The sequence below is a fragment of the Olea europaea genome, chromosome 17 (assembly GCF_002742605.1).
Source record: "Olea europaea var. sylvestris chromosome 17, O_europaea_v1, whole genome shotgun sequence".
Taxonomy (NCBI): Eukaryota; Viridiplantae; Streptophyta; class Magnoliopsida; order Lamiales; family Oleaceae; genus Olea; species Olea europaea.
The window spans coordinates 19,008,039-19,024,686 of record NC_036253.1 but is presented as its reverse complement, the minus strand read 5'-3'; the positions used below and the strand labels follow the sequence as shown (position 1 = coordinate 19,024,686).

Here is a 16,648-nt window from a genome sequence, read left to right as displayed (position 1 = left end):
GTGTACAGAAGGAAGTAGATTTAGAGACAGGAATATAACAAAAAGAAAAATTCTACTCGTACATAATTATTGCATATAATGGTGTCCATAATGTGATGTGGCAATCATCCGATTGCTGATGTGCAAGTGTATGATTTGAATTAAAGGTTGGATCCAGTGCCACGTATAATTATGGACACCATTATGTAAACAATTATGTACATGTAGCACTTCTCTAACAAAAAATTCTATGGTTTCTAGATTAAGGAAGACAATGACCGAATATTCAACTTGATAATGTCTAATATGTAAGGTAATTTGAAGATTCATCACTTCTTTCCTGTTATTACACAATTTACGAAAGTGTCAAAGTATAAACTCTAGAGATTATAAAACCTTGTCACCCAAAAAAAAATAAAAATTGAAACCCGGTGAAACCATTCATTTTCTACGTTCCCCTCATCTTGTCAACAAAACTTCTTCCTTTCTCTTCAATGTGACGCCTCTTGACTTCAAGCTTTTCTCCCATCTTCTTCCCCAACCCAAGCATTCGTTCTCTGGTCCCAATTCTTCTAGGTTTACTAGAATCATCTTCATCTGAAGTATCATTCTGTCCCTCTACCAAGATAAGCGATTGAGATGGCAGCGGGTGAATATCTTTTTTGCCCTCTGTACTTATCGGCACAATGTCTTGTGGAGTGTCCTTGTCTAACAAAGGGGCTCTGAGTTGTTCTTGGGAAGAGTGGTTATTCAAAGTTGATGAATCTATGTGTCTTGGGTCCAATGATTGACTTGTTAATTCTGTAGCACGGTCAACACTCACTGATTTCTCATCCCCAGGTTTGAAACTGGGTGCTTCTTGTTTTGTGGTCGAGCCACCAGCATTATCTTGATTATACCACATAAATGGAGCGAGTTTCCTTGGGACCCAGTCATCCTTCTCTGCTAACATCCAAGGAATGCAAGCACTTTCACAATTTGGAAGTACCAAAGTTTCACGAATTGCTGCCTGCAAGAAAAATTTTAGTTTCAATGACCACAAACTTTGAGTACTTCCAAGTCAAGCTTCATAATAATATTACAGCCACGTCAGCTTAGGCTCCTAACAAGTTTGTGAACTGTTTACTGAAATACACATCCATATCTAAGTCTGAACCAACCAGGTTCTTTTTCAAAGAAGAATCCAGTAAATGAACCAATGCTACATCAACTGCTGGACACTTTCATAACAACAAATAGCTTAAATGTTGAAAATGTGTACCTGTCATGAATAAATGATCTCACCTTGAATCTACTGATCAAGAACAAAGCAACACGTCCACTTGTAATTTTGTGGTCCCCAACAAAAGACTCCAAGTTAAATTCAATATTGGGCATGGATGTGAACCCAAACCATATCCGATCAGAAGGTGGAGCCTTCACGTAGATCCGCATTGTCCCACGAAGAGAAGAAACCCTCACCCCTAATGAGATAGGAACCTTCAAAAATTAAATATTAACTAGGTTAGAAGAAAGATAAGCATTTCAACAATATCCTCCGCTTTAACTGCTCCTAAAAACAAGCTGCATATTTACTACGATTACTGCATGTATGGAGTTCTAGGAAACTCAGAGACTAAAGTATCTTATGATATACTATCATCTATCAATCTCTCTCTCAACTCCTATCACCTCCTTCCCATTCTCAGCTATGTGCACAAACACATATTCTTGGTTACAATTCCCACTTGTTTTAAATATGAAATTTAGTGCAGAGATAAGTGTTCAACTTTCGCATTTCAACCCCACCCATAGGTAATCCAAACATGCATAGTGGTTTGATTTGAAGTTAAACTTACAAGTTTTTAGCTGTTTTGACTTCCACAAATCCAAAATATTCTTATCTAATTCCAAACTACATATAATATTTCATAACTAACCCACACATAAAACAAGATTTTCAGATCCAATTTTCTATTTTTCTCTTTCTTCACGTCTATCTAAAAATGTGACAGCTGAGGTACCTACCCATCAAAATAGGGCCCTATCCAGTTTAGATTTGAAAATATGTGGTTAAGTCATAGAAGTTTAGATAGGAATTTCCAAAATGGTGATGTGAGGAAGTTAAAGACGGATGGGAAGGTTTTAAATTTATGGAGAAACCGAAGATACTGAAAAATAAATTTGAGATTGGGACAAGTCTTAAAGCTTGTTTGGCACAGATTTTTCCAAGGGAAAAATGATTTTTTTTGGAGAATTTGTGGTTAAAGAGAGGAAAAGTTATTGGTCCCATAGAATATGTGGTTGAAAATGATTTTGGGGAAAGATAATTTTAAAAAAATCTTTGACAAACAAGCCTTCAGGGGATCTAAGAATAGGAAAAGACAGAATTTTGGTTAGATTGAAGAGTTGGACAAATTAGGGGAAGAGGGTGATTTAGATGAGACCCTAAAATCAGAACGGATTCATTCGGAAAATAAAATTGAAGCGGTTTTTACTTGTAAAATTACATGCCAGTGCAGAAGAAACTGGTGAGATTCCCAGCTGATTATTAAAGCACCTTCAGAATAACATAAAATCAAAAAACATTAACATTTAAAGTAGAAAAATAAACAAAGATGCTGACTAGGTACTTCGTGAGAATGACCTCAATAGCAAACTTCTGGATGATAATCCTAGTCTTGTAAACTGAATATGCCACAATCAAAATAGCTAATCAAGTAAGAATGAAGTTACAAACCTGTTGAACCTGGTTGGTTATAGAACGTACTATAGACTTCCATCTAGACACTTGAGATGATGCATGTGTAGTGCTTTTGGAGTTTCTAATCTCATCTGCAAAGTTAGAGTTGAGATTATGGTACCACATTATAAGGGAGATTGATATATCATCTTTGGATGAAACACAAGTTTCTGGTGTATACAGAAATCAGAATAAAATGAAACATTAGAATCAAGTCAGTGGATCTAATCACAGTAGATATACATAGGAAAGTAGGAAACTTTTTTTAGGCTGATAGCAACAGCAGTATTTTATTTTCTGAATCAAACAAAATTAAACAGAATAGTAAGATTTATGAAGCACTAAAACTTTCTCAGGCCTGACATATTAGGGTTGGACACTTGTCCGCTATTTGTAGCCATTTCTTTTATAACTTTCTGATGTGCCAACACACACGGACACAGTTGTGAGACTTTCTCACTTCTGAGACATTTCCAACATGCTTCCACAGGTGTCTCCTTTTGTTTCTAATTATTTTACTGCAAATTTTATTAATGAACATTTACACTACTTCATTAAGATGCTGAGGAATTGGTTTGGTTTTCATTTTCAGATACCTTAGTGTTATATCAAGAGCAGCTCCTTGATACAAGGAAGACCAAAGTAAGAGGAGGAATATTTGTGGAGAAGCTATTGGTTCATTTAAAGATGTAGGAGATATTGAGATCACGAATGAACCATCCCTCCAGGTGTGCTTTTCAGAGATGATAGTGTAAATGAAGTTGAAGTTAGTGATGACGAGGCAGTTGAAATTGAGTCTAGTGGCAGACGATGTTCTTGGTTGGCACAGGAAATCATTTCCCGTTCAATTAAAGCAGCATCTGATGATGATAACATTAGGTAATAAAGCCAATTTATTTCTTTTTCATTTTTGGTATATGGTGACTGGTGAGATGGGTATGCTTTAAACATGAAGCTTATGGAAATAAAGTCAGCTTATTTTGCCAAGCTAAAATGAGTTTAGATATTTAGTTTCATGATAATGTATCTTTGACAAACTGTTGAAAGTCATATGTAAATCTTGATTATCCAACACAACTGAATTTTTCTTATCATGCTATGTTTAGTTTAGACTTTAATGCTTAAATTTTTTATCTTAAAGATGTATATATATTGATTCTTAATATGAAAATAATGCTATTATCTTGATTCTATGGATACGAGTAAGATTCAACGTCATGTCGTGTCCTAGGTTTTGGAAAATTGGTTGGTGTCATGTAGTATCCATTCACATGTATTAGTTCTTCTTAAGTAAAGATGCAGGGAATTTTGGCTTAAATTATTGTATAAAGAAAAGTAGCCTCAAGTTTGACAAAGAGATGTCCTCTGAACTTCCAAATATCAAGAGAGGTGTGATGGATTTGAAATAACGTCTTTGATACGCCAATATTCATACAATATAATACTCCGTCTCACGAAGATAGGATAGCTCCATTTTCACACAGATTAAGAAAATGTAATTTGGGACATACGAAAATAGAAAGCAAGCTTATCTTTATAGCACGGAGGGAATATATATTTCATTGTGTTCGAAATCACATTTTAGAAACTTCGCATGAAACCTCAATCTACAAAGGGATATATATGGCTGGAGTTCACTTTTAATTCAATAGACAAAGAATTTAAAAAAAAAATGATAATAATAATAAAATAAAAAATATTTTATGAATTATGAATGTATTGATAAAGAAAAATAGAGTTTGCTATCTGTACCAACTGCCATCACAAATCACAGATTTTCTAATCACTTCATGTCAACTTTAGATGAATAGATACAGATTTCTTAATTCAGGGTGCAATGTTTTAATATACATGACTTCAAACCCTAATGCATATATGGGGCAACTGAGATTAATCAAACAGGTAAGTTTTTTAGAACTAACCCCTAAATCCAAGATATCAATCTGCAATTTCTCCAATTTTGGATGCAGTAAAGCTGGGCTTCTTTTGCACTCTATCCAGCTTGATTCATAAATGAACTAACATTGATGGAATAGAGTTCGACTCATTTGTTAATTGAAGCTCGTTGGGACTAGGTCATTAACAGAGTATGAAATCCGACATCCTAAAAAGTTTAATATTCTCCTTTACAATCAGATTAGGAAAAAACATTTGGTTGAAATAAAGAGCCAACCATGATTCACACTTTCTTCTCTCTAGTTCATCCCCTTCATCAAAAAATATGTGAGTCGTCCAATCGCTCATTCCTTTGCCACCATCCCTTTCTCTCTCTCTTCCTAAAAACATGCCTATGTTTACTATACCAACTAGAATTTCAGAACAATTCTATGCAACAGTCAGCAATATGGAGGCTGATCTGTCTTTTTCCTTCAAATGAGAAAAGAATTCACCACAGAGTAGAGCTGTAAGCAAGAACCGTCAAACCGGAAAATCGAACCAAAACCGAATTTTAGAAACCGTTGGTTTGGTGCCACGTGGACCCGGTTAACGAAATGGTTTTGAACCAAACCAAATCGGTCAAAACGGTTTGGTTTAGGTTTAAGAATTTTAATTGTGGTTTAAAACCAAACCGGACGGACGAAAAAATATATAAAAAAAAATGAAAAAACGAAATTTTTTGAAAATTCATCCAAATATATAAAATTCAATAGTTTTGTCATTTGTGGGTATTTTTGTCAATTTCTAATTTTTTAATACAAATATATTATTATTATTATCCAATAATCTTAATTTATATATAATAATCTCAAGACTAACAAAATCTATCAAATGCCTTTTTCCTCTTCAAAATTTAGATGAACTCCAGCCGATACCCAACACAGTCTCGAGCCACCTGCACCACACACTTCTTTTTCAGATTTTTTACGCCACTTTAAAGTTGAATTAAAATCCATTATACCAAATTGGAGACAAATAGATCATAGACCTTCGGTGATAATATTTGCTACGAATAAAATTTCAGATCAATAATTTTTTTGGAGCAAACTAAGGTAAGAATTTGAAATTAAATGCATTCCATAACTTCATTCAAACGTAAACTTATGTAATTGTTATGTTTAGATATTATAAATAATTGCTTTATTATTGTGGTTGGTTATTCTTTTTGTTTAATCAGTATCCTTTTTTTCCAATATGATGGTCACGAGGTCTTGATGGACATCATTATATTTGTTGGGCCTTATATCTAGTTTAGTAGACTTGTATTGTAACGTTATTGTATCGTCATTAGCCTAAAAAGGTAAAAAATATATATATATATATATATGTTTTAGTTTATTGTGCTTTCACTTTCATTTAATTGATATTTAAATTTATAGTAGGTCTATTTAGCCCCTGTTTGAGCCATATTTTCCATATCATCATAATGAGAAAATTGACCATTGGAGAGGAGGCTGGGTCCCACACATGAAACAGCAGGTCAACAAAGGCGACTGAACTTGTGGGATAACGGTCCAAATTCAAACAGTGGTTTAGTTTGTTTTAGATTTATTGCTAGTAAGATATAAATATATATTGAATTCAATGAATTAATACATAAAAATAGACGGGCAAAAAAATATATGGCGAAACCGACAGTTTAAAACCGGACCAAACAGTTAGATTTAGGTTTGAGTTTTTTTCAAACCATTACCGTTAGATTTAGGTTTGAGTTTTTTTCAAACCATTCAAAATGGTTTGGTTTAAGTTTGAATTTTTCTTAAACCGGCTTAAACAGTTTAGTTTGAAAACCTATCAAAAACCGGTACAACCGGACCGCTTACACCCCCACCACAAAGGGATGCCATCTTAGTAAATGAAGAGTTTAAGAAGTAGTGAGGTCATATGCTATCTACTACCTACTTCCTTTATCTCCAACAGAAATGCAAGCGAGCATCATACAAGCAATCACTCTTTCCATAACATCATACAAGCAATCACTCTTTCTCACACATAAACTTAGAAATTTATGGAAAGCTGAGAAAGATGGAATTTTACAACTGCATTTAAGCACGTGCATTGGATACTTGACCAAAACTCACGTTTAGAACAGGAGATTGGAATTCTGGATCAAGCACATACCTAAGCAAGCATATACAATTGACTCATTCAGAGTTAAATAGTTTCTAAATTAGTCGCTATTCTACCAGAGAATTTAAAGGAAGATTTTGTGCCTCAAAATTCAGATCCTGCCCTATTTCCAATACAGTGATGAGGGAGTGAGCGTAATTAGCTTGAAAGAGGAATAGTTCATTTCGGTGTCAAGAAAAGATTCTGGTTTAACTTCTAATTTCATGCTAAAGGAACTACCCTCCTTAATCAAATCTTTGGAATATTAACTTCCATTGCCACTGGTTTTATCAAAGATAATCTGGGTCCAAACTCCAAACACATATTGTTTCTCACTAGTCATAGCTTCTCTAGAGAACCAAGTTTTCAAACCAATAAATGGTTCAAACATCAATTTGTGATTGATTTCAATTTACAGAGAGGGCGAAGTGAAATCCGAACATGCAGCACTATAAATACACACTAGATTACTTTATATGGGCTGCATTACTACATGGCTCTTGGACTTTACACTGATAGCTTCACATGCATGGGTAATGGAATTTTTATGAAATATTTGCACCAACTAGACATTTAAAAGCAAATATCAAACACCGAGACCCTAAAATAATAAAGTATGTTTTTCCTCCAAGAACAACTGTTTTATTACCATCTTTTTAAGGAAATGCATCCAAACATAATTCAAAAAACATCCTATTAGGAAGATATATATATATATATATATATTGAACAACAAGAGATAAAATAAAGAACCAAGAAAAATACTCAAGCTACTTGATAGACCAGCACGTTAATGCTTTGGTTGGAAACTTTTCTATGCCATTAAGTAACATAATGCTAGTCAAATGGACAAAGCTAAAAAAGAATTGTTACAGTACTCCATTATACTTCTAAAAGAAATTCTAGGATTCGCCATATCCCTGGTGAACTAAACGCAACTATGAGTTCGACTAGAACTATTATTTATTGCTATTATATATTGTGCAACCATGCAAGTGACATTTTATTGTTTTTGTGTCCATTTCAATTAGATTTGTATTTCTATTTGAGAGAGTTCATCAAGTATGGTTTTGAAACCTGTAAATATCCAATAAGGAAACTATTCAAATTGATCAAATTTGAATCTGTCTGCCATGGGAAATTTCAAGTCATGTTGCCTCAGGTGAACTATAAATCTATTTCTGTTTGGTTCCAAGTCAACCACAATAAACATCAGTTCCAAAACGATCAACTATTTTTCCCATTTATCCATCATTGTAATGCCAAACCATCATTCAAGCAGAACCTTCAAAAATCTATACAAAACTTGCATTACAAATAAGTGTGACTAACTGGAAGGGCTGGAGATTCAGGTACCTAAAGTAATGTATAAACGCTAAGCTACTGCACAACTATTCACACATCATATCTAATGTTTTATTTAACAGATATATTGATTTCATCAAAATTTAGAGCAAATACTAGTTCAGTCCCAAAAAAGCTCATATATCAAGGCTATAGTTGTAGAGCACATCAAACGCAACTAGATTGAGTAAATTTTAATAAGGAATTAATTAATGGTTCTATTACATACCTAGGATGGGATCTCCTTCATCTTTTTCCTCTACTTCATCATTTGTCTCTTCAGAAAGCTTCAATTGTTTCCCATAATATTCAATACCTTCCAGTAGATCAGAGGTGACCTCACCAACATCGCTTAAATTCGAACTAGTTTGCTCTCCTTCAAGTTCAAGCTCTCGAATTTCAAGCCTTGTTTCAATTTCAAAAACCATGCCACCAGAATACTCTATATCAACTTCCAAGGTCCAAAGCTCATTCGTATCTGAGGGAAGGACCCTCATTGCAAGAATATGCGGAGGCAGAGTACCAGGATCTACAGAAGTACATGTGACTTCACCGAGGTAATTGGGACATCGCATGTTGGATAGTGCTCTCTATTACAGTGCAGGATGTACGGGTTAGTTGTGCAACAAACAACAATATACCCACACAACATCTTCCGGTATACTGCATTACTATGTCACTTCATGAGAGCCATTTGTGGTAGATTTTCTATACAACACATTGTAAGAATGACAAAAATAATAATAATAATAATGCAAAACATTTATTAAAGGAACCTTTTAATACACTTCTGTCTCAGCAGTATGTTGAAAAAATAGAGAAAATATTTTACTTTTGCAGACATTACATTATTACATTGACATGCCTTTTAGTTGACTTAGATTTACAGAGAAAGCTGATATGTACATCAAAATTACCATAGGATTTTATGCATTGCAATACCAATAACAATCTGCATAAAAAGACCCTCAATGGTCAGATACCTAAATGATAATTCAAATGAATAGAAAATACTCTTTACCTGAAAAGCATTGGTATGAAAATTGAGCAAAAAAACCTCCAGGTTGACTCAACTATGAAACGGGTATTTGATATTGCAAACATTGAGCATGAATGGAACTCAATGAACTAGGTCGGTCAGGACAATCAGTATGCACCTTCACTGGGCTTCAGTAACATCTATGGACCAATTCAAAACCAAGCAGGGCTAAGCACCTGGGTGCCGCACTCTTGAAATGACACCAAACTGTTATTTTGCACTATCTGTGTTTGCTTTTCTCTCTCTCTTTTATTCGCTTTTCTTTTAATTAGAATTATGTGTTTATACATTTTTGCCCCTAGAACACATAGACATGTGAAAGTCAGATGTTATTTTAAGAGAAAATTTGGCAGATATTGTTCACGAGGGCTAACTGTGCACCTATGTTGAAAGATTGAGGACCATCTTGCTCCTATTTGAAGGTTGGCAACCAACTTACAACTCAGTCAATAGGTTGGAGATCAAAAATTACAACTTAATGACAATGTTATATTAAATGGTTTGAATGGAACAAGGGAAATTTTTCTATTCATCAAATCTCTTGCAACATTTATAGTCGACACAGTTTCCGAAAAGATTTTTTGATTATGAATAATGTAGTTAGTCTACGATTAATTAATTTGACGAAAACAAGAACATATAGTTATAAATAGAAAACTCAAGAATTATATAATTCTTAATTTTAATTGAGTGATTATTTATATATCACTTATGAGAGAAAAACATATATAACATGCCAAAAATTTTGTGCATTCACATGTAAAAGAAATTACTTCATTAATATATCACTGTGGTTTAAATAGATACGACAAACCTGAATCCGGTTTTGGATGGAGTTCCTAATCTGCAAATTTCTTTTGACATCAAAGAACAATCGTGATATTAACAAATTCAAACAAAGTGTTCCTTCGTCGCTAGAATTCCTGTGATCAGATTCCACATCATTTATTCCAGAAATATGAACTCTGCTTCCTGGCTCAGTAGTATTAGATGTTGATAGTGTATCATCAGAAGAAACACTAGAAGGCTTTCCTGTTGGGACCAATTTCACTAGGCCAGGAGCCAGAACTGAGTCTTGGAATGAACAAGACTTCTCACTCAACTTTCTTTCATCACGGCCTGAAGTTGAAGTTCCACTCGCTATATATTCTACTCCACTTTTAGAAGCCTTCTTTGCAATTTTCTTGAGGAACTGACGAACCTTCGATGAACCATCAAACTTAATAGGCTTATCAAGTGGTTCAGCGCTGAAAACCCCAGCGGGTTTCATAAAAGAAGGATATCTGGTATTCAATGATGTCAGGTAATTGTGAAACTCTATTTTCAACTTGGTGAACCACTTAAGCTTTTCTTCATCGCAGGAAGCAAGGCGGAGAGCTTTACACCAGGACTCCTTCTCCCAAGACGTCTCAAGATAAATGTAAATTATTTTACTTCCCCTATATATTACTGAATCTTTGCTTTCCACTTTAATGGGATATCTTTTTGCCCTATTATAAGAAAAAGAAAAAAAAAATTCATACGTTACCGTTCTTCCAGGAAAATAATACTGTAGTCATGGAGAAATATTACACTGTGAACCAATGGCATGCAATATACTGCAGGGAAAAAAATTCTGGTCAACCTAAAAAGATGTACCCTGTCAGAATTAAAACCCAATAAAAGATTGAAAAGGCTGCTAAGGGCCATTTAATATTTAATAGAGTTAATCAAGCCAGCATGAACCTATCAGAACAAGAACTTTGCTACTTGACTTAGTTAGAATAGACTCTCTTTCTCAAATGTAAGCCTCAAGCAGCATATTCACTGAAGTATATGATTTGATTCAATGGATTTGAAAATCCATCATTGAACAGTTAACCTTGACCAGGAAAATCATAACTTAAAAAGTTCCGTCAGGAGTACACGAAATAGCGCATAAATAAAAGTACTTGATTCTAAGTTAACTGAAATTTCTACTCCTAAAAGACTTTCTAAAATGTCAAATCACCATTTTCTTGAGGATGAGCTTGTTGCTGATACAGCTGCTATTGTGCATCCCTCGAGTGAAATATCTACTCGGGAACCATCCGTCTCAGTTAGGATAAGACAGTGATCCTTAATTTTTGCATATTTCTGGACAGGAATGACCTCCAAAAAGTCCTTTTTCCGCTTTTGCTCCTTGTCCAAAAGCCCGGGTTTTGGAACCTTTTCCAGTTCTAGAACCCATATAGCCCCCTGAAACACCCAAAAAGAAATGATAAATTTGAGGCAAAGAAATGTGGATAGATGAAATTTACGATGAGCATGTAGACAAAATGTCAGCATAAAAATGATACTTTGTATTCGTTCCAGAATACCTTCCCCTCAATCCCCTACCAAAAAACAATGCACGTGATAGGGGGCAACAGATGTATGAACACAGCAGAAACAATGATTATTACATCATGACAAAAAGAATGAATACTAGTACAATAATGATGCAGATTTTTCCTAAGCATTTGTTTGGCACAGATTACTAAAAATCATTTTTCCTCAAACTCATTTTCAACTATACATTTTCCCAATAAAATAATTTTGCACCCATAACTTCTCCATACTCTTTAACTACACTATTCTCCCAAAAAAAATAAAAAAAAATCATTTTCACTTCAAATAATCTCTCTCAAACAAGCACTAAATAATGATCATGCATCGAAATTGTGTAGTCATAAGCAATAACAAGAAGTAGTTTAACATTTCTAATTTTTGCCCTTGTCCGGACCCAATTTTCTTAAATCATTTTTTTCTCAAGTTCATTTTCAACCACACATCTCATTGGACTCAACTTTTATGAAAACCTACTAAATCTTATTTTTAGCTAAACCAAAAAGGGGCTTTCTATTTCTAGTTTGAAAATATGCATGGACCATCAAAAGGCAACTGTTGAATACGAGTTGGAAACGAGCTCAAAGAAACTAGATACTAACTCTTAGTATTAACATTTATGCCCAAGACCTGAACCGTCACATTTGAAATACACATATTCCTGATATGTTGAAAAAATTTTAAGGGCATGTTTGAGGTAAACTTTTTCTTTTTGAAAATGGATTTTGTGAAAAGGTATTTTTTCGGAGAATGCGTGGATAAGAGGTATGGAAAATTTATGAGTCCACACACAAAATTATTTTATTGGAAGAATGTGTGGATAATAATGAGTTTGGAGAAAAAATAGTTTTGAATTTGTACCAAATAGGGGATAAAACAAATTATTTATTTTATTGGTAATTGAGGGGTAAAAGGTAATAACAAGTGATGAAATCGAGAAGTATCATATATTCAATCTCTATTTGTCCAAACACAGAAATTGAAATTCTCCATTTCCCTCGAAAAATAAAGGAACTTGGTGAATGATATTTCTTCAAAAGAAGAACGGTTCACATATTGTGTTGAAATGTATTAAATAAAAAAAGCCAAGGTACCAACATTTGGACATATGATGCTAGTATATATGCGTACACATATTCATCAAAAGAAAAAAATGATGATTTATATTGTTGAATGTCAGATATAACATATCCATGTTAAAAGGTTGAATTTTTATATGAACACGATATCACCAGAATAATATTTGCTACCAATAAAAAATGAAATTATCTAATTTAGATAAAATCTGGTTTATGCATCAAATGAGAGCAATTTCAACTCTTTATCCATTTTGGTATTTATGTTTCTCCATTAAAAATGTGCCAAGCACGATAATTGAAAAGAATCTTGCAGGTTCTAGGAAAATATTGATCATATTTTAAGAAAGACAAAAATTCAAGAGATGATCAATTACAAGAGCAGTAGACAAAAAGTTTTCAACTACATAAAAAATATAATAGTCAACGAAAATTAATGGAAAAACTACAGTAACACCTTGCACATCCAGTAATGGTGGAAGATGAAAGAACCAATTAATCCCACAAGCAATGGGGTGGAAAATAGGCTTCTAAAACTTCTAGCGTGGCTTCCAAGCAGAGTAGACCATGGTATATAGCCATATATACATGAGACATTAGCTTCCTTGATAATCCTAAAACCTCAGGACCTTGTGTTAAACAAAGCCTAACAAATTTTCAGGGAAGACAGGGACTAATCTGGAAAACCACAAACAATCTGGGATGTAAAGGAAGAAAATATGTGTTTACGCGTAAATGCGTTGTCATTGTATAACTAAACATCAGGGGGTAAAATCTACCTTGCAGAAACTCATGAATAGATCACATCGTCCTATTTTCTTATGAAAATGTCTTAAACTAAAAAAAGGCATTTAGATTTGCAAACAAAAGTTGTCAAAGGAAAGGGTCAAGGACTCGCAAACAGTCCCTGTAAGGAAAGAATAATTAGCAGAAAAATATTCAGGAATCTACTATCTAAGAAAAGAAGATGTTATGAATCAATCAAGCAGAGCATAGACTCACTACTTATGGAATTTCTGATCATTGACATTGTGGTAGAGGTAATGTCTTCAGAACTATGAAATGGAATTTTATAAGCACCGTGAAGAAATGATGGGTTATATAACAATATGCATCATATATATTTCTGTGCCATGATATGTGTTTCTTTGAACATCTCACACAACAAGATTTTTAACAAAAAATTTGCTTCTACAATGAAAATTTATGCATCACAATGTCCATGCTGTATTGTTTCCGTACCCCAAAGCTGTTACATGATTACATTAATAACCAGAGTTTTGAAGATTACTTTCTATTGAACCAATTTTCTTCCAATTTGTTTGTGATCAACTAGTTTGTTTACGGATGGTTAATGAACATATTAATGCAACACAAAAATTCAGTTTTTATCTAAGATCAATTGCAACAACAGAAATCCTAGTACCTTAGATTTATGCTGTCATGTGTTTTCGTAATTGGTTTGGAAGTTGTTCACTCCATCCATTCCACACTAAGTATCTCACTTAGGTTCGGTTTGATTTAAAAATTGAAGGATATGTCTAGAAACGAGAGAACTATAAGAAAATAGCATTATCCAAATAATTATTTTGTACCATTTTTAACTAAAGTGAGGCTCATTCTTTGAAAAGGTGAACTCAGCAGATATCATATTGTTTGTTGAAATAATGGGCTCCCCATGCTAAAGATGGTAGTTCAAATATGATGGTGGTTTAAGAAAGAAAGACAGAATTGTTTCCTGTTGAGCAACACTATCTCAAAATTGAAATGCTGATACTAAAGTGGAACAAATTGGGTATAAATTTTCTTCCTTTGGTGTTTTATGATTTGCAATATTTGTCTTTGTTGTTCTTCTACAAAGATTCAATATTTCACTTTGATTAGAATTTACATCATTTAGGTCTAGGAACATAAACTCTGGTTCTACTACTTTGTCTTGAGTTTAATATTAATAAAATTCGGTTGAGTTTCTCTCAATTTTTTCTGCACGACAAACCGATCTTTAATTTGTTGTTCTCCACTTGTTATCTTTTTACAGCAAGATTTATTCTCTTCCATTAAGAACTACAATGAAATTTCAATCTGAAGTTTACTGGTTTTCATCACAAACATAAACAGAGGTCTTTTTCTTTTGATCTGGACCATTTACGCACTTAGTCATGGTCACTTGGTTTCAAGATGGATGTTTAAATTAGCAGTTGTGCTAATGTAAGAGGTATTGGACAAGCTTCGTTTCATCCATTTATTCATGTTCCAGCCTTGTTTAAGGCAAAAGACAAGTTACATCAATGTCAAAAAAAAAAGGATGAACACAGGTCATAGGATTTGACTCTTCTCAAAATAGTATTCAGAAATGTCTATTCTAGTTAAGCTTATTATCTATTTTTCACCTCCATAAGCAATCAAATACTTGCTTTTAATCGAGCTCAATGTAAACAGGTGGTGGTTTCATATCTTCTGTTTTATTATCAACAAATACGTGAAGGAAATTCCCACATAACGGTAAAAGCAAGAGGTGTATGAAGATCAACTCATCGAAAACCTTACTCATATAAATAATCATTGACAAACATATATTCGTAAACAATTCATACCCCCCAAAATTGTAGATATTGTACGCGCGTAACATAGCTAAATTACCTGAATGTTGTATAAAGTCGGATTGAGGTCGCCTGCCGAAGCTGAATCTTTCTCTTTCCCTTGTTCTTTCGCAACTCTCTGATTTATTAAGCGAATCAAAATCCACAGTCCTACTGCTTCCATTACAATAACAGTGAGAGCCCCAAGAAGAAATGCTGACAACAAAAGCACCACCATTGTTAACCCCCCACCCCCACCCCCTTCTTTTCAATTTCAATTTCAATTACTACTGTCAATTTCCTATTACGATTATCATATGCAAATCTATCTATCAATCATACAACAACAACGCAGTACATTTAAGGATTTTTCCAACTTTTGCATAAAAATGAATGAAGCAAAGAATCAAATTAACGCATAGTTAGTGCTGAAATTTACGGGCTCGTTAGTCAATTGATTAAGTGGGAATTCGAGAGAGAGGGTTTAATTTTGAACAATTACTTGTAGAATGAGCAAATTTGACTCCCTGTATTAAAGTAGGTAACTGACATTTCCGACTATCCAAAATAAAAAATAATTGTTTGAACACTACGTACAAGTTCCTGAATCGTCAAATCGCATAATAGAATTGAAATCGCTTTTTATTTCTAACGTTTTGATTTTGAATCTAATTAAATTGTAGTTTAATTTAAGTTTCAATATTTACAAACAATTTTAGAACGAAAAATCATTTAAATAAATTGAAAATAAATTAATTTAAATTTTATTCTAAATTTTATCAACTCAATTAAAATAAAAAAAATATCATAATTAAAAAGATACATTCACATTAAATATATCAAAATTAAACTGAATACATAAATAGATAATTATCCATCCCAACTAATTAATTAAATATTATCCAAATGCTCATTAGTTATCACACCTGTAAATACAAAACACTCAAATTGAGTGAAGTATTGAACGATTGTTACTATACCATATTCATCGACCATGTATTACAATTAAGTAGACAATTAATCTAGATTTTAATACAAACGCACACATTTCTTTTCTTTTTACTAATTTTCTCGAATTTAGGTCAGATTATCCAACTTTTCTTATTTTATTTGTAATTGTTTGCTATTTTTATTAGTATTTGTGTTGTTTTGTTTTAATTAGTGTCGGATTCCTTTAGTTCTTGTTTGTGCCCCATTATTTGTGGATAATATATTATGGAATAGTAATTGATGTTGAAATGTGTAGTTAAAAAATAAAGAAAAAGTTTTTGATTTACGTGTAATATTATTTTAAAAAAGAATGTGTGGTTGAAAATGAATAATGTAGAAAAATAATTTCATAAAATGTGGAAGAATGGGACACAAACAAGCACTTAAATTTTTAGCGGAAATGATTTTTTGTTTATTTACGTCTCAATTTTTTGGTCAAGTCACTCAATTAATTATATACATTTTAACTTAATTTCTAGAATTTACCATTAATTGCTAGAATAATTTAGTTGATTATTTGAATTGT

The 16,648-nt window shown here is 33.1% G+C and overlaps 1 protein-coding gene across 1 annotated transcript; it reads right to left on the bottom strand.

Moving 5' to 3' along the window:
• Positions 1-254: 254 nt before the first annotated feature.
• Positions 255-15,708, bottom strand: LOC111365348 (testis-expressed protein 2-like). The gene is made up of 7 exons (XM_022985827.1): positions 15,194-15,708; positions 11,122-11,348; positions 9,946-10,621; positions 8,322-8,682; positions 2,699-2,793; positions 1,264-1,458; positions 255-988 (listed from the first exon to the last, which is right to left on the bottom strand). The coding sequence occupies exons 1-7, from the start codon at positions 15,368-15,370 to the stop codon at positions 428-430; spliced, it is 2,292 nt and encodes a 763-aa protein (XP_022841595.1). The 5' UTR covers positions 15,371-15,708; the 3' UTR covers positions 255-427.
• Between the last annotated feature and the right edge of the window lie 940 nt (positions 15,709-16,648).